A 17,400-nucleotide genomic window follows, 5' to 3' on the forward strand; every position below is an offset into this window, starting at 1 on the left:
CTGAAATTGGCACCCGATCCCAAGTCTAGGCGGGGTCCAGTGAACCTGTAATTTCATCTCCCATCAGACCACCACCGGAGGAATGCGCAACAGATAAGACATAAACAGGACGAACTACCAGCCAAACAATTTTATAAAGTTATTAACATGTATTAACTCTTTTAATCTTCCTAGTAACCCCATGAATGGAAACGATTATCCCCACTTTACAGATGAGAAAATCGAAGTATTGAGGGTCAGGGCTGCTGTCGGGGGCGGAGATTTCTTGGACTGGCAATGATCATCAAATGGAAAAAAAGTTTCTCCCGCTATAACTAAGGGAATGAATGTTACAGAGTTCAACGTGGAAAGAAAATCTGCGAAAAGAAGACCCACACCCCCTACTGGCCCGAGCCGTCCATTGCTGCGGGAGAGATGAAGGTCAGAGCACCGGAGGACCAAAGGGGCAGGTCTGGAAAGGGGCGGGGCTCCCGTAGTGGGAGGAGCCAAGGCCCTGCCCCCTGCCGTAGGACGAGTCATTTCCGTCCGCCGAGAAACAGAGAAAGAAGCCGGTGGAGTTGCGGGCAGAGCGCCTCGGGCCGGACTTCCCTGGTCGCAAGTGGCAGGTGAGCCCCGGTCCGGCATGGTGAGCGTGGGCCGAGCTGAGGGCGCGCGCGAGGTTCTTGGCTTTGCCTTCGGACGTAGGGGTCCGGGCTCCCTGCAGGACTGAGCGGGGCGTCGTCGCCTGGGAAACGGCGCGAGCCTGAGGCCGGCAAGAGGGTGGGATTTCCGGAGCCTTCAGCGGAAGAAGGGAAATTCCTGGTGGACGGGGAGGGAGGAGGAGGGACTTCCTGTGGCAGTTTGAGGGCGTTCTGTCAATCAAACCTGTTTACCTACTTCCCCTTAGGCCGGCGCTAGGGATGGCCGAGGTGGAGCCCCAGGGCCGCCTGTGGCTGGAGAGCCCCCCTGGGAGTGCGCCCCCCATCTTCCTGCCCTCGGACGGGCAAGCCCTGGTCCTCGGCCGGGGACCCTTGACCCGCGTTACCGACCGGAAGTGCTCCAGAAACCAAGGTGGGCGGGGCCGGGGCTGCAGGGGGTGTGGCCCGCTGCTGGAGCGGGAACACAGTGCGGGAAAGCTGGACCGCCGGTCGTGTAAGGGAGATGTTTGGCCACCAGGCGGAATTGCGTGCTGTAGCTAGTCCTGAAGTTGATAGGTGCCCTCTGGAGAGTATAGGAAGAGAAAGAGGCTGTGCCTGACCTGGAACTAGCCAGACCCCTTAGTGGGGAGAGGATAGAACCAATCCCTATAGAGGTGTCAGAGGAGGATGCTTACAGGTCACCGGGAAGGCTTGAGTCAGGTCACGACCCTTGACAAGGAGAGAGCCGAGCCTATGGTGAGAAGTACTACGCAGGCCTCGGTGGTAACGGGGGAAGCCCAGGACCTGCACCTAAGCACACGGCTCATCAGGGAGAAGCCAGTTCTTTACGGAAAAAATGCCCGCCCTGTCCCTAGGCGAGAACCCGCGTCACAGGCAGTCCTATGGCCTTTATCTGATTCCTGCATATAAAGGAGAGAGCCGATCCCATTTAGAGATAAACTGCTTTCCCCTCCGGAACGGGTGCTATGGCCCCCATCCTGTGGCTTAAAGCTGGCCGTGCTCTCCAGTAATGAGGAAAACGATCACACAAGGATGCACATTCTGACTCCACCCTCTCAACCCTCAGTGGAGCTGGTCGGAGACCCTGGGACTAAGACCGTGGCAGTGAAACAGGTACCAGTTCCTCCGTGAGGCCTGGGGGTGGCGTTGGGCGAGAATAGCAACCCGGCCGGGAACGGGCCCGTTGGAAAAAACCTGGTTTGGAGGGAAGGGGGTGTGGCCAATAGAGAAGCCTCGGCGTATTACCTTCTTCAGTTGGGGATCCATCCACATTTAAATTGGAGAAGGCTGGCCGCCTGTAACATTTCCAGATTCCTGATTGGTGGTACACAGCGAAGAGGCGGGGCTTATGGATCTGACTGGCAGGTGGGGAAAAGAAGTCCCGTTTAATTAGAGGAGGTGCCTGGTGGGGGATGCAGTTAATGCCAGCTCCGCTCGCTCCCTTTGCAGCTGGGAATTAACCCCTCAACTGCTGGGACCCAGGAGCTGAGTCCGGGGGCAGAAGGCTCTCTGAGGGTGGGGGACACACTGTATTTGGTCAACGGCCTCCACCCGCTAACCCTGCGCTGGGAAGAGGCCCGCACGTCTGAATCCCAGCAAGACACTCCACCCGGCACCCCTCGGGTGGCCCCAGACGCTTCAGGGGACGTTGAACCACCGAAGAAGAAGCGGATGCGGAAGTCATCCTCCGGCTGGGAGAATTTTGAGAAGCTGCTAGTGTTTACAGCACCTGGCGTGAAGCCCCGGGGCAAGGTGAGGGCCAAGCTGAAGGAGCCACGCAGGCGGGGGCTTGGCCCTAAGTTTGCTGTGTGCCCCTGGGCAGGTCATTCAACCTCTCTGAGCCTCCACTTTTTTTTTTTGTCTGAGAAGTGGACCTGATGACAGTCAGGCGCTGGGGGCGTGGATGTATGTCAGCTCCGGCCTGACCCGCAGTAACCTCAGCAACGAGCCACAATCATGGTAGCAGGTGTAGCACATTGTAGCAGAGACCCGAGCTCACGTGTCCTTACTTCACGTGTCCTTAGCGCCACTAGTCTCCCCAGTAAAATGCTGAATCCATGCAAGGCACGAGGCACAGCCCCTGACACGCGGTTAGTACCCAAACAACCCCACTCCTGTTTTTATTTCCAGGGTTATTAGACTTGTGGCGTGGAGGCCAGGGGAGGAGGGTGGGCAGGATACGAACCCCCAAAAACAAAATTTTTAATGCTTATTTTTGGGCGACAGTGAGAGTGAGCAGGGGAGGGGCAAAGAGAGGCAGACAGAGGATCTGAAGCGGGCTGTATGCTGAGAGCCCGATGTGGGGCTTGAATCCACAAACCCTGAGATCATGACCTGACTTGAAGTCGGGCGCTTAACCGACCGAACCACCCAGGTGCCCCGTGAAACCCATTTTAAAGACTGGAATACTGAGGCGCTTAGAAGAGGGAGGCAGTAGGGTAAAGATTAGGCTCTACGCTCTGGTGTCAGGGACACATCCTTGCTGTGGCTTTGCCCTCGTAAAATGTGGAGGCTCTGTGACTCAGTTTCCCTACGGGTGAACGGCGAGTGGTAAGTCTCCGCCTTGCGAGGGGTGGGGATGGGAGGCGTAACAGTGTCACCGTTCCTCTTTTCTCGCTGACCATCAGGTGGCCGCCTTTGATCTGGATGGGACCCTCATCACCACCCGCTCTGGGAAGGTCTTTCCCACTGGCCCCAGTGACTGGAGGTGATAGGAGGCAGAACAAGGGGGTGAGTGAGGCACCCACAGGGGGTCCCCCGTCACCTTACCCCTTTCCCATCCGCCCTAGGATCTTGTACCTAGAGATTCCCCGTAAGCTCCGGGAACTGGATGCGGAAGGCTACAAGGTGCGTGTGCTTTGTGCGTGATGGCTGGGCCTCGGGGCAGGCCGGGGCCCGGGCGAGGAGGGCACCAGGTGACATCCGTGTGCTCCCCAGCTGGTGATCTTCACCAACCAGATGGGCATCGGGCGCGGGAAGCTGCCGGCAGAGGAGTTCAAGGCCAAGGTGGAGGCTGTGGTGGAGAAGCTGGGCCTTCCCTTTCAGGTATGGCTGCCAGGGAGTCGGAGGGTTGTGGAGGTGGGGGGTGGGGACCCAGAGAGGGGGGAACAGAGATGCTGAGCTGGGGGCAGAGAGGAGGGCACAGGGGCCTGGGGAGAAGCCGTAAGTGCCAGTGGGGAGGTGGAGGGCGGCGTCTGGGCGGGGTCATGCTGAGAAACTCCTCAGAAGTGGCCCGCCCTGGGGCACCGGAAGCTCTCTCTGGATTGGCGAGGGTTGGGGTAGCATCCCTGGAGGATCCTGGGAAGGAGCCCAGGAGGGTGTCTGCCTGCAGTGACTCCCACCCACAGGTGCTGGTGGCCACGCACGCGGGCTTGTACCGGAAGCCGGTGATCGGCATGTGGGACCATCTGCGGGAGCAGGTGAGCCTCGGCGTCCGGGTCATTCCCCTCTTCCCTCTGCCCGGCCTCCCCTCCACAGGCCTCCGGGGTTTGCCGTCCTGCCTCCTTCCTCTTCCCTCCCCTCCCCTCCCCAGGTCCTCGCCTTCTGTGTCACATTCTGTTGGTAGGTGAGGGCAAGGCTCTTGAACTCAGAAAGTCAGAGCAGTCAAGGAGGAAATCAGTCGCTTGTTGGTTGTTTTGTGTGTGCAGTTGTTCTGAAGTTCATCAGCTTCCTGAGCTGAAGGTATCCGAGTACCAGACAGGCCTGCTGGGGCACCCACATACCAGTGAGGGTGCAGACTGTACGTGCACACGCTGGTGTGTAAAATAGTGGGAGGAAGCGAGGCAAGATGAGGCAGGGTGTACCTGCGGTGGTCAGGTAAGGTCTCTTCGAGGTGCCTTTTGAGATCTGAAGCTGGTTGTGGGGGGGAGCCATGAGGGTATCTAGGAGGAGTGTCTAGGTGGGAGAAGCAGCAAGTGTAAAGGTCCTGAGGCAGGTCTGTGACTAGGGTGTTTAGGGACAGTGAAGAGGCCTGGGTGGCTGGACCTGAGTGGATGAGGGGGAGAGAGAGGGGTATGAGGTCAGGGCGGGTAGGTGTGGGACCGTGATGCCTTGAGGGCCCAGGTAAGGGCTTCCCCTTTACCCAGCAGGGGAGCAAGGGGGTGGTGCCAGGTAGGGTTGGGAGGGGCGGGGTCAACATGAGCAGGAACCGGCACCCTCTGGTGGCCGTGTGGGGAACAGACCGTGAGGGCAGAAGCCCGCAAACCAGGATGGAACAGCCCAGGATCCGGGCGGTGGCGGTGAAGGGGGTGAGAAGTGGCCTGAGGGTGGCGCCTCCAGCAGGGCACCGACGGAGCCAAGCATCTCCAGGGAGATGTGGAAGCAGGCTCCTTACTGCCGTCACCTGTCCCTCCCCAGGCCAACGAGGGCGTGCCCATCTCCGTCGGGGACAGTGTCTTTGTGGGAGGTAAGGGCCTGGGGACGGGGAGGGTGTGCGGATGGATCCACTGGGGCTGGGGAACGTGTGTCCCCAAGGCTGCTGGTGGACGCGGGGGTGTGTCCCCTGTGTTCCAGACGCAGCCGGACGCCCAGCCAACTGGGCCCCGGGGCGGAAGAAGAAAGACTTCTCTTGTGCGGACCGTCTGGTGAGGCCCCCGTCCCCTGCCCGCCTGGAGCTGCGTCCCCACCTTGTCTGACCTCTGCGTCCCCCGCCTCCTCTCCCAGTTTGCCCTCAACCTTGGCTTGCCCTTCGCCACGCCGGAGGAGTTCTTCCTGAAGTGGCCCGTCGCCAGCTTTGTGCTCCCCACCTTTGACCCGGTGAGGCCCTCGGGGCGGGGGGCGGGGGGCGGGGGGCGGGGGGGGGGGAAGGAGGGGAGGGGAGAGGCGGGAGTCACACTGATCGCGGCCACCCCTCCCAGAGAACCGTCTCCCCCTCGGGGCCGCTCTACCTCCCTGAGGCCAGCTCCCTCTTGAGTCACAGCCCTGAAGTGGTGGTCGCCGTGGGATTTCCTGGGGGTGAGACACCTGACCCCGACATCCGGAAGCCCCAGCCCCTCTCTGGGTCCTCGGGCGCCCCCTGATCCCGTCCCCCGCTTCACAGCTGGCAAGACCACCTTCCTGCAGGAGCATCTCGTGTCGGCTGGCTACGTCCACGTGAACCGGGTGAGACCCCCCACGCCCCAGGCCGAGGGCCGTGCTGCCCGGCCCCTCGCTCGCTTTCCCCTCCTCACTGGGTTGCCGATTCCCCTCCAGGTCTCCGCGCCGCCTCGCAAGGCCTCCCCGCCCGTCCTGGTGCTCACGCCCCGCTTCCGTCCGGGTCTCTGTGCCTCTTCTGGGTCCCTGCGTGCCCCCGCCCCCCCCCCCCCCGGGTCTCCTAACCTGTCGTGTCCCCTAGGACACCCTGGGCTCATGGCAGCGCTGCGTGACCACGTGCGAGACCAATCTAAAGCAAAGGAAACGGGTTGTGATCGACAACACAAACCCGGACCCTCCTACTCGGGCCAGGTACCAGGGTCCCCGGGGTGACCTCTGTAGGGCGGGCCTGGGGCCCCTCACCAGCCCGGCCCCTTCCTGGCCCAACAGGTACATTAAGTGCGCCCGGGACGCGGGGGTCCCTTGCCGCTGCTTCCTTTTCGGCGCCACGCTGGAGCAGGCGCGCCACAACAACCGGGTGAGCTGGCCCGTGCCCCCCGCCAGCCTGCCCCCCTCCATCCCACCCAGCCCCCCCCCCAGCCTGACCCCCGACCCCCACCCCCCACAGTTCCGAGAGATGACCGGCTCCTCTCACGCCCCCGTGTCCGACGTCGTCATGTTTGGCTACAGGTGAGCCCCGCCGCGGGGAGGCTCCAAGCGGGTGGGCGCCAGGGGCCCAGGCTGCGGCTCACCTCCCCTCCTCACCCCTGCCACCAGAAAGCAGTTCGAGGCCCCGACGCTGGCGGAAGGCTTCTCGGCCATCCTGGAAATCCCGTTCCGGCTGAATGTGGAGCCTCCCCTCGAGCGGCTGTACCGCCAGTTCTCAGAGGGCTGAGCTGCCCCCACCCCCCACCCCCCAATAAATGGTTTTCCTTTAAGCTCGGGCAACATTGTGCTGGGAAGAAGGGTGGTCTGCCCGGCCAAGGACTGGCACCTCGCTAGTCCCCAAGCGGGGGGGGGGGGGGGGGGGGGGGGACTCCCGGGGTGGATACAGGGGTGTTTGTCCTGAGTGTGTCTGGCCAGATGCCTCTCCTGCCAGAGTAACTGAGGCCTCTCAGCACCATGGCCGTGGGCGCTCCAGACCGAGGCTGGGGAGCTCCCCGCAAGGGACACGGCCCCCCAGGGGGGCAGGGTGGGGTCTTCCTTGCGCGTGGCTGCCGGGCTGCAGAACCAGTGCAGGAGCATATGTGTTGTGACCCTGAGTATACGAGCTCGATTTGGTGAGTGAGAAACCGCGTGAAGTTGACCTTGGGGCAGGGCCTGCAGCAGTAAAGGGGGTGGGAACACCAGTCACAGGGGGCAGGTCCCGGGCCCCAGCTTGTGTTTGTTGCTGGCCAAGCGCGACCCGTCGAACCCAAAGGGATGGAGAGAGAACCCCAGTGGCAGCCGGGAGCAGAACCCAGGCATGCGACTGGCCTCGAAGACAAGACCACCAGGCACGGCGGGGCCTGCAGTCTGGGGACTGACCTGCCGCTGAAGGCCTAAGTGGCTCCACGTGCAGCCCATCCATCCCCACTCAGGTAACTGCGCTCTCAGAGGCCCCCCCCCCCCCATCACAAGGATGCACATTCCCACCCCCCACAGCAGGGGGCGGGCTGGGCCATCAGCTCTCTGGGAGCCAGTGCCACCCAGTCTGAGGACCCCCGGCCAAGGCTTCTGGACACGGAGCGCGGTGGCCAACGGGCTTTTAAAAGACTTTATTGGGGAAACGTACAGGGGTGGAGACCGTCCTTGGAGACAGCTCACGACGCGGTCCTCCAGCCCATCTCGCTGGGCGGCTGCCATCCCAGGGGCCCCTGCTCAGAAGCATCTGACCTGGGGGCAGGAGCAGAAGGGGAGGGGCTGGACGGGGCCTCCCAGCTCCTCAGGGAGGGGCCCTGGCTCAAAGGGGCGAGCCCTCTCCCCGCCCGCCCGGGGCTCCATCACCTCCTGGGGGAGAGGGTTGCAGTTTCCCAGGAGGCCTGGGGCTACTGGAAGCTTCCCCGAGAGGCGCTCTCGGCTCCGGTCTCAAGACCAGAGTCACATGACTGCTCCCCAAGCCCCAGACACCGCAGAGGGTCCCTCGTGCACTCGGGCCGGGTGCCACTCACCGGTTTTGGCGGGGGCCTCGTCTGTGACTCCTGGAGGGGCCCGGCCTGGGGGCGGCCACTACCCCCCCATCTGCGGGGGAGGAAGGCAGGGGGGCTGCGTCAGCGGCGGGGACTTGGGGGGTGGGGGGGGGGTGGGGGAGGGGGTCCCGGCCTCACCCCCCGCTGCTGCTGCTCCTGCTCCAGGTTCCGCTGCAGGACCTGCTGCTGGTTGGCGATGACGCGCCGGATGCCGTTGACGAAGTTGCTCTGGTCGTGGGGGATGAGGCCGATGAAGATCTTCTTCTCCGAGGAGTAGAGGAGCATGAGCACGCGCACCTCGCATGACGCCTTGTAGGAGAAGTGCACGCAGCCGGCCTGGCAGGCGGGGGCGGGGGTCACCGTCTGGCCCCGGTGCGGATGCGCCTCCCCACGGCCACCGGAGCGCGAGCGCGCGGGCCGGCGCCCCTCGGAGCCGCGGCACGCTGTGTCCTGACCGCCGTCCCCCCGGCCCTGGTGTCGCTACCGCTTGGGGACAAGGACACACGAGCCCGCGACGGCCTGGGGGCCGACGGGCTCTGCACCGGGGCACCGGGACTTGGCTCCGACGTGCTCCAAGGAGACCACGGCGCCCACGACAGGCGGGGTGATGGTGGGCTGGTGAGTACGCGGACTGCCCCCGAGGCGCCAGGTGGCTGTGGCCGCGACTCGCAGAGGCCCCCTCGGGCCCCAGGAAGCCCAGCACTAAGTCCCCCACACGCAGGCCCCGGAGCAGCTCAAGTGCCAACCACGAACCCCCCGTGAACTGTCAACAACACTGTTCCCTCAAACCAGGGACGCGGCCGAACGGACAGCCACCTCGGGAGAAGCGGTCCCGCTCTGCCTCCCTGGACCCTGCTCTCCGGTCACCACCCCCGGCTTATAGGTGGGCAAACTGAGGCTGAGTTCAAGGACTCCCCAGGCCCCCCAAACCACAAGGGGCCGTGCCTTCCTGTGCGCCACCCCGGGGAGACGGCGGCGGCAGGTGTCCAGGGGGGAGCCCCTCCAGAGCTCCTACCTGAGCCCCGGCCCCGCCGAGGGAGCGCAGGACGCTGGGCAGGGCCGGCCAGGTGCACGCGCGGCCTTTACAGGGTCCCCCGCGGGAGCGCTGTGCTCTCAAACTTTTGTGACACAAGAAATACACAGCCCTCCCTCCAAACGCACTTGCGCTGCTGTGACGGAATCAGATAGTTGGGGACGCATGCCGGCCTGTGACCGCAAACGTCCACAAAACGTGGCGACGGCTGCGCTTTCACAAGCACCGAGACAACCCACCTCCCCTCGCAGACAAATGGAGGTCAAGACCCGCTGGAGGCTAAGCCGGCACCTTGAGAGCTCGGGCCGGGAGCAGACAGACCTCGCTGCCTGGCAGGGCTCTTCCGGAGCCCCGGATTGTCCATGAGAAAACCCGGTCCCCGTGGAGGAGGGACCTGGGAGCACTGGGTCAGCACTCGGTGGTTCCAGCCCCTCGAGACTCTGAGTCGACCCTGGAGGCCGGTACCACACCGGGTGCGAGTCCCACTCTGAGCCTCAGTTTCCCCATCTATAAAACATGTCCGGGACAGCACAGACCCGGGGAGTCCCGTGGACCGGGAGCCGACCGGCTGTCACCACTCTCTCCCCAGCTGGCTTTGGGAAACAGCCACCGGCCGTCATCCGCCTTCTAGTTTTCAAACACAGAGCGGACCCGGCCCCGTCGGCCCGGGGGGCCTTTCGGGCCGGTCGCGCCCCACCCACTCGCCCGGCCCGCACACGCTGCACTCACGAAGCCGTTGTCCATGATCCGGCACAGGCTCTTGAGCGTCTCCAGGTCCTTGGTGAAGTGAAACTGTACCAGGCGCGAGTTCCGGAACAGCGGCACCAGTGTGGTCTGCGGGCAGGCCGGACGGCGCCGTGAGACAGGGCGCCCAGAACGGTCCGCAGCCGCGCCGCCCGGCCTCGCCCCCATCCCCCGTGCCGGCTCTGCAGGCCTCGCCCCTGCTTCTGACCTCCTCCGGGTCCACACCCGCCTATCTTCACTTGCCGGACAAGCTGGCCACAGGGCCCTGGCGCGTGCCGTCCCTCCGTCTAGGATGATCTCCAGCCGGCAACTCCAGCGCCCCCTTCTCGGGGAAGTGCCCCGGCCACCCCATGGTCTGCTGTCTGTCACACAGGCCGAGTGCCTCCCATCACACTCACCAGCAGCTGCTGCGGGATGAGCTGCATGTACAGCTTCCTTGGCCACTGCTCGGTCCTCCTGCGGGGCAAGGGGACGGGGGTCAGGAAGCTGGGTCTTGGCAAGACGCTGCCTCCGCCCCCAGCCCGGCACTCACAGGATCTCCCCTTGGTTCACGTAGACGTGCGACGGCAGCCACCTCTTGGACCGACTGTTGGGCTCAGGCCTGGGCTTTTGGGGAGGGGGAGAGGAAGAGGGGAGACATCAGGAGGGGGGAGGCACCCCAGTCAGCGAAGACACGCTGGTCTTCAGGTCGCCCCGGTCCCCCCAGGACTCACCTCTTGCCACTCCATGACCCCGCTCCACGCCAGGAACTTGTTGTTGACGATCTGAACTGGGCCCGCGACCCCGCCGGGACCCACCGCCTGTGGGAACAGACGAGTGGGGCCGATGCCTGGGAGTGCCCCAGGGATGCTTCTGGGGAACCTCAGAGCTGTCCTGAAGACCCTGGCCCCAGTCTCCAGACAGTCTGGCCACAGCCCCAGAGCTGGCCCTGCCCCTCAGCTGCTCACAGACCTCCCATGGCTCCCCAGTGCCCCAGAACAAGTCTCAGATGCTCAACCTGGGGTATAAAGCTCACAGGGTCTGCCCCTAAGACCCAGACAGCCCTATAATTTGTTGCACAAACAGGAACACTACTCATAAAATAACTGGCAAGGGGTGAACGAGGACAATCACCCTCTAGAGCCTTCCAGCCGCATAGCAGCCCTCCCCATAAGCCTGCCGCCCACCTCCAGGCCCTGCTGTGTGTAGGAGGCCCTCCTGTGAAGAACCGCCCTCCACACACCCCCCGACCCCCAAGTCACCCCCAAGGGCTGGCCTGGGCTCCACCAGCACACCTGTTTGCGCGTGGTAATGACCTGCCGGATGGCGTTGACAAAGCCGCTCTGGTCGTAGGGGATGAGGCCCATGAAGATCTTCTTCTTGGACGAGTACAGGAGCATGAGCACACGTACCTCGCAGGGGGAGATGTGAGGAAACAGCATGCACCCCGCCTGGGGGGGGGGGGCGGGCAGGAAGTCAGAGACCCCTCCAAGCTAACCAGAGACTGTCCTGTCTCGGGGACAGGTCACTGGACAGAAGTCCTCAAAGTCACCCCATGGCCTTCCGTGAGGAGTGAGAGGCCACAGCACAAGGCAAGAGCATGTGAATGTGCACTTGGGGGTCTCCCTCAGCTGGTCAATCTGTGGTGAGGGCCTGGGACCCACCGCTGAGGCAGGAGGATCCTGAGAGGGTGGCACCTCCCCCCCCTCCGCCGCGTCGCCCCCTCTCGATGCCGCTTTGTCCCCACAGTAGGGCCTGCCTCGGCCGAGCCGCCTCCAGGGAGGCACTGGGCGCAGCCCCAGCTCTACTCCCTCCTAAGTGCGTGACCCAGTGCGAATCACTTCGTGTTCCGGACCTCAGTTTTCCCATCTGTAAGATGGCTTAATGACAGTCCCATGGTCGCCGCCACATAAACATCTTTACGCGAGACGCCAATGCCTCCTTGGCATGACGTCGGAAAGGAGTGTCACAGGCCTCTCTACCTGGGCTGTCGGGACAAAGAGGCGGCTACCTCGGGGAATACCCCTGACTTGTCCTGTCACCCAGGGGCCACCTGCTCAGGGAACCTGTCCCCTGCCTTCCCGGACCGAGGCGCGGCCCGTCCTCCCAGAGCTACCAGTAGGACCAGGAGTGTGATCGGCCAGGTAGCACAGGGAGCGTGCTGGCGCGCTTCTCCCCTGTGGCCCTTGGGCCCATCGGCCAGGCAGACGGCAGGCCCTCAGCAAATGGCGCTGAGGTCAGGGCCGGCCCATCGGGCAAGAGACCGCGCCAATCACGACCCCCGGTCTGTCCGGGCCCCAAGGGAACGGGGATCTACCTGGACACTGGGGGTCATGGCCCGCCCACACAGTAGGCGGAAGGAGGCGCTTGGTCCCAAAGGGGACCCCAGAGCCGAGTCCTGTGGTGTCCCGAGCAGACGACCCGCTCTCCTCTCTCGCCACCCACCCCCCGCGAGCACCTGTCCCCTTCCACAACCAGACCCCTGTGGGGTGGGGGTGTTCACCGCTGAGATCAGGGCCCGGATGAGACGCTGGGGCCCAGACCGGAGGGGCTGCAGAGACCACGCCAGACTCACTCCCTGACGGCCCCGTGTCACGGTCACTCACCAGCCCACGCTGACCAGGTGTCGACCACACGCGCAGGCCGCCTCCTCAAACACCACACAAGTTCACTCCCGCTAACCCCCCCGAGGCGTCCCGCCACCAGCCCCGTTTGCCGGATGAGGGAGCGGCCCCAGCACGGAGTATCCCCCCGGCCCGGCTCACCCTCCCTGCACCCCCACGGCCACCTTCAGTTGGGTCCCTGCCGCGTGCCGTGTCCCCAACAGGCTCCCGGGTCCCAGGAGGGCCAGCTGGGGCCCTCCACTCACTCGCATCCCCGGCGCCACCGCCCGCGTCCTCCGTGCTCTGCCTTCCCTGACACCCGCGTGTTCAGACACGGACCAAGACTCCTTCGGAGGGAGACCTTGGGCCCCCGGCCCCCCGCCCGAGGGTCCCGCTCTACTCACGAAGCCGTTGCCCATGACGCGGCACAGCCCCTTGAGGGAGTCGCAGTCTCTGTTGGTGAAGTGGAACTGCGCCAGCTGGGAGTTGCGGAACAGGGGGCCCAGGGTGGTCTGTGGGCGGCCAGGGGACAGCTGGGTCACTGCCAGGGGCGGGGTCACTGCCAGGGGCGGGGTCCCCGGGAAAACGGGCCTGGGGAGGCCAGAGGTGGGTCTTACCAGCAGCTGCTGCGGGATGAGCTGCATGATGAGCTTCTGCGGCCACTGGTCGGTCTCCCTGCGGTGGGGGAAGGGGGGGGAGGATGGCGAGTCAGGGGAGCCCCGCCCACCCACCTACCCCCGCCCCCTGCCCGCCACTCACAGGTTCTCGCCCTGGTTCACGTAGGCCTGGCAGGGCAGGGCCCGCTTCAGCTTCGCCGTGGAGTCCGAGTAGGGTCTGCGCTTCTGGGGGCGGGGTGGGGAGGGTCACCGGGCACAACCCGGGTGCGCGGGCCCGCCCCACACACAGGGCCAGTCCCCCGCCCCCACCCCCGGGCTCGCGAGGGGACCCTGTGGCTCACCTCCTGCCACTCGAGGACGCCGCTCCAGGCCAGCAGCTTGTTGCTGAGCCGGTGCTCGCCCACAGCCAGGCCCCCGAGGGCGAGCCCAGGCGAGGAGGGCCCGATGGGACCCAGGGCCCCAAAGACCCGAGCACCTTGCTGCGGCAGAGGGGAGGGGGGAAGCCGAGGCTGAAGGACCCACAGGGGCAGCCTGTCCACCACACGCAACCCAGCGTTCAGACCCAAACCCCCTGCTCAGAAACTCCCGGGGCCACGTCCAAACCACTCGTCCCAGGAGTCAAAGACCCCAAGTGGCTGACCTACATATCCTTTCCCTGCCACTAGGAGCCCCTCCTCCCCGGCCACTTGTCACTTCAACACTGGTCTGCTCCCTGCTCCAGCTGTGCCCTTGGCCCGGAATACCATCCCTCCCCCTTCAGGAGATGCCACTCACTCACCCTCCTGGCCCGATCAGTTCTTGGTCCCTCTGTCCTGACCCAACTCAGAAGCCAGCGGTCCGAGGGTCCAGGCCTCCATGAAGCCCCCACAATGCACACACCAGTCTACACTGCAGCTGGCTGCCTGGCACATGGGTTTGCCCCAACCCACCCACGCTGAAAACTCTTCCAAAGCCCCCCATGGCCCTCAAGAGAAAGTCTGGACTCTCTCCTCTAGATCCTGCCAACCTTTCCGAGGTGGTCACAGGCCCTCCTTCCCTCCCTTGCAGACCCTGGGCGGGGGGGGGGGGGGGGGGGGGGGGGGGTGGAGAAGGGAAACCAAAGCACAGAGAACAGAACCATCCAGGGAGGCAGAGAAACTTTTGGAAGAGGGAGCGTAACAACATCAAGAGGGGTTTCAGACACGACATCTTGAGAGTGGTTGCAGAACACCCAGAGAACGTTCCAGCAACAAAGCCAAGGAAAGCTACACGTTCTACTCTTCACAGGGCACTCTCCCAGCTATCCTTTTTTTTTTTTTTCCTAAACCAAAGACATAAAGCAAACAAGGGAAAGGCTTTGGAACAGGCTGGCAGCAAGTACCCCCTACAAATCTCACCAGTAAATGCCTCCGGGCAGCAGAAAAAATTACTAACGGGCGTTGTTCTTTTTCATCTTATATTAGAGGGCACTTTCTGTATTTCCTATAAAGCACACAGATGTTTTCTGTCCCAGAAAGACAGGAAAACTCGGATTTTCCAGGAGCTTAAAAAAGCAAACAAAAAAACCTGAGCAAGCACGTCCTCCACCTGGACAGGTGATTCTGGAATATGGGCAATGGTAGCGGATCAGGAAGAAAACCAAAGAGAATCTTGGCGTAAGAACATGTTGGTGCGTGTTCAGGCCCGGGCTGGGTCTGAGATGCAGGACGGGGGTTGAAGTCCCGGGTTTGGAGGTGCCACAGGTGGGGCAGAGAACATCGGAGAATATGTGCTTAAAGCCCACAGCTGAAGAGCCTTCGGAGGGCCAGATGAATGCACTTTAGGATCCGGTCAGTGTAAACTGGGAGAGCACGTGTTTGAAGTCCGCTTTGTCTGTGAGGGCCAGCTGACCACGTTAGGCTTAAAACACGTTCTGGTCTAGAATGTAAAGACCGAGGATTCCTAGCTAAAAACTCAGGTCTACCTGCAACAACAGGGTAGGTACGTCCAAGCGCACGACCACAATTAAGGACGAGAGTTAAGAGCGGTCCTAAAGGAAATCTCCTATCGGAGCAAATGTGTGCGTTTGACGTGTGAACTGTTTCCTGCACAGGGAAGCCTATTTTGTACTTGGTAGGAGAATGAAAGCCTTAGGGTACGGTTTCAGGACCGGGAAGCGCTTTTGAACTAGATGCAGATGCTGAACGCATCCCCGTAAGACAGTGGAGCCGAGGGGTAGGTTTAAGTTTTGGGAGACGTTCAGAGTCTTCCTGTCTAGGTTTAAGATCCGAAAAAACCTGTTTTAAGGCCTGTGTGGAGCTGCCACAGCTCCATGCCACGCACAACGTCGGCGCAGGGTATGAAAGAAGCGAACTCGAGAGCCAGCCTAGGGTAAAAGGCACATCTGGGCAAGCGTGAAACGCCGCGACGTGCAGGTTTACTAACATTCCAGGTGCGCCTGAAGATTTTTGAAAAGTATGCGCTTATTTTAGGTCTGGGGAAGCGTGTGCAGTTAACGTCCCGACAAAGCCAGATGTTTACGTTTGGGCTTGTTGCACTCTGTAAGGGCATCCCACATCTGGGCGACCGTGCAAATCCTGGGCGCACACGCCACGGGCGCCGTGGAGACGCGCGCGGGCCCGGGAAGGAACACCCCCAGGTGCAACACCTGGGCGCGCGAGTGCAACACGCGGGCCCCCCTCGCCGCGGCCCCGCGGCCCCGCGGCCCCCTCCCCCATTGCCAGATTTCCTGCGCGGAGAGAGACCAACTTTCCAATTGGAAAAACAAGCATGCACGCCTGCCGTCGGCCCGCCCGCCCCCCGCCCCGCGTTTAAATCGGGACGCGGAGTCAGCAGTAATTTGAGCCCTCCCCGCCCCCGTACCCCACCCCCGCCACCCCAGCCTAAACGCGCAACAAAGGGGAGAGCACGGCGCGTACCACCCGGGGGGGGGGGTTTCCACGGGGGAACCCGGCCCCAGCCGGGACCACCCTTCGGGTCATCCTGAGACCCCACAGAAGAGGGGGCCGCGGACAAAGACCCGAGCCCGGGGGAGGGGCTGGCGGGGGCGGGGCCGTGGAAGGCTCTGGAAAAAAGGCGGGGGGCTCACCATGGGAGGGGCCGAGCGGGCCCGGATCCGCGGTGGCTGCGGGCCCCGGGGGCTGGCCGGCCAGGAGCGCGAGCGGGCGGCGCGCACCGTGAGGGGCCGTGGGGGGCGGCCGCGACCCCCGAGGGGGCCCCCGGCGCCGGAGCGGTGCGGAGCGCGGCGCGGACGGACCATGGCGGGCGCGAGCCGAGCGGGCTGGGGGCTGCCACGGGCCGCACGGGGGGCTGCGGGCTCCACCGACTGAGGGGCGCGGGCGCGCGGCTTCGGGGGAGAAGGGCTGGGCTGAACCAAGCGCGGGGGACGCGCCGCCGGAGAGGGGTCGCCGCGGCCAAACCACTGCGGCGAGCGGGGGAGCGCGGCGCGTACCAACAGCGTCCGCGAGGGGGCGTGGCCGGGCTGTACCAAAATAGGGCTGGGGGAGCCTCAGGAAGCGGAGAGGGTGTGTGGGGCGGGGAACGCGGCCATTGGAAGATGCTCTGGGCCTCTCGCGCTTGAGGGGGAGGAACTGGGAAGACGTGCGAGCAACAACTTCAGGGGGGTGTGGCGGGAGAGGCCATACCGAAGGGTGGACGGGGGGTGATAAACGAAGACGACGATACTAAGTCGGCTTCGGGCTGGGAGACAGGATACCAAGAGACCCTACCCTTAGTCGCGGAGCCGGGAGACTACACCAAGAGACCTTAGGAAGAACAGGAATAAGGGAATAGTGGGCCTTGTGGCGAAGGAGCCTACCTAGAAGTTTGGGGATACGGATCGTACCTTGCACCAGGAGGGGACTTAATGTTTGAAGGCAGTGACGTGGCTAGGTGGGCCGGAGACCACAAATCCCAGCGTCCCCCGCGCGGCCTGGGCGGGGCCAGCGACCCCAGAGACGCCCGCCAGTCCCCGCTGCGTGCCCATTGGTCCCGGTGCCCTAAGGCTCTGCCTACCGCCCCAGGTACCTTCTCGGGCTTCTTGCCACCCGGGCCGTTCATTGATTCACTCTACACTCAGCTATTACAGGACTGCGTATTCACTTACTAGGAGTTGTGTAACATTTTCTGCTTAAATTTGTCTGTTTCTTAAATGTTAGTAATAGGTAACCGTCAAGCGGCTATGAGGATTAAATGAGTTAATATAAGATCACTACTCAGCCTAGTAACCACTTGTTAAATCTTTTAAAAAAAAAAATTGTGATGAACACCAGTGAATAAAATAAAAACTTAAAGAAAAATCGTTATTGGGACGCCTGGGTGGCTCAGTCGGCTAAGCGCCCGACTTCAGCGCAGGTCGTGATCCCACAGTCCATGAGTTCGAGCCCCGCGTCGGGCTCTGTGCTGACAGCTCGGAGCCTGGAGCCTGCTTTGGATTCTGTGTCTCCCCCTCTCTCTCTGGCCCTCCCCTGATCATGCTCTGTCCCTGTCTCAAAAATAAATACACTAAAATTTTTTTTTTTAAAAAGAAAGATCGTTATTAGTACTACTATTTCCAGTCTGCGCGAGCAG

At 63.1% G+C, this 17,400-nt stretch overlaps 2 protein-coding genes across 5 annotated transcripts; one reads left to right on the forward strand and one right to left on the reverse strand.

Annotated features, from left to right (window-relative positions):
- Positions 1-144: 144 nt before the first annotated feature.
- Positions 145-6,646, forward strand: LOC102970079 (polynucleotide kinase 3'-phosphatase). Of its 4 annotated transcripts, XM_042970776.1 has the most exons (17): positions 145-605; positions 887-1,050; positions 1,705-1,751; positions 2,088-2,390; positions 3,266-3,345; positions 3,428-3,485; positions 3,576-3,683; positions 3,986-4,057; positions 4,995-5,043; positions 5,151-5,221; positions 5,301-5,393; positions 5,495-5,591; positions 5,677-5,738; positions 5,971-6,080; positions 6,159-6,246; positions 6,337-6,398; positions 6,486-6,646. In XM_042970776.1, the coding sequence occupies exons 1-17, from the start codon at positions 415-417 to the stop codon at positions 6,601-6,603; spliced, it is 1,773 nt and encodes a 590-aa protein (XP_042826710.1). In that variant the 5' UTR covers positions 145-414; the 3' UTR covers positions 6,604-6,646. The 4 variants fall into 4 exon arrangements, with proteins under 4 accessions (XP_042826710.1, XP_042826711.1, XP_042826712.1 ...); XM_042970777.1 differs by lacking the exon at positions 2,088-2,390 and having other exon boundaries at positions 148-605; XM_042970778.1 differs by lacking the exon at positions 145-605 and having other exon boundaries at positions 964-1,050; positions 1,493-1,751.
- An 804-nt stretch (positions 6,647-7,450) lies between these two features.
- On the reverse strand, positions 7,451-16,166 carry PTOV1 (PTOV1 extended AT-hook containing adaptor protein). The gene is made up of 13 exons (XM_042970780.1): positions 15,920-16,166; positions 13,194-13,331; positions 12,995-13,077; positions 12,853-12,910; positions 12,640-12,747; positions 10,928-11,083; positions 10,367-10,453; positions 10,186-10,259; positions 10,052-10,109; positions 9,639-9,743; positions 8,015-8,212; positions 7,859-7,928; positions 7,451-7,583 (listed from the first exon to the last, which is right to left on the reverse strand). Exons 1-12 carry the CDS (start codon positions 16,088-16,090, stop codon positions 7,917-7,919), a joined length of 1,248 nt encoding a protein of 415 aa, XP_042826714.1. The 5' UTR covers positions 16,091-16,166; the 3' UTR covers positions 7,451-7,583; positions 7,859-7,916.
- Positions 16,167-17,400: the final 1,234 nt, after the last annotated feature.

This window comes from Panthera tigris, chromosome E2 (genome assembly GCF_018350195.1).
Source record: "Panthera tigris isolate Pti1 chromosome E2, P.tigris_Pti1_mat1.1, whole genome shotgun sequence".
In the NCBI taxonomy this organism is placed as follows: Eukaryota; Metazoa; Chordata; class Mammalia; order Carnivora; family Felidae; genus Panthera; species Panthera tigris.

Coding starts and splice junctions, on each gene's coding strand:
- PTOV1 (XM_042970780.1), bottom strand. CDS start 16,090: ATGGTCCGTCCGCGCCGCGCTCCGCACCGCTCCGGCGCCGGGGGCCCC. Junction 12,911..12,994: donor GTGAACCAGGGCGAGAACCT/GTGAGTGGCGGG, acceptor CCCCCACCGCAG/GGAGACCGACCAGTGGCCGC. Junction 9,744..10,051: donor TCATCCCGCAGCAGCTGCTG/GTGAGTGTGATG, acceptor GCCTGCCCGCAG/ACCACACTGGTGCCGCTGTT.
- LOC102970079 (XM_042970776.1), top strand. CDS start 415: ATGAAGGTCAGAGCACCGGAGGACCAAAGGGGCAGGTCTGGAAAGGGG. Junction 3,486..3,575: donor TGGATGCGGAAGGCTACAAG/GTGCGTGTGCTT, acceptor TGTGCTCCCCAG/CTGGTGATCTTCACCAACCA. Junction 6,399..6,485: donor GTCGTCATGTTTGGCTACAG/GTGAGCCCCGCC, acceptor CCCTGCCACCAG/AAAGCAGTTCGAGGCCCCGA.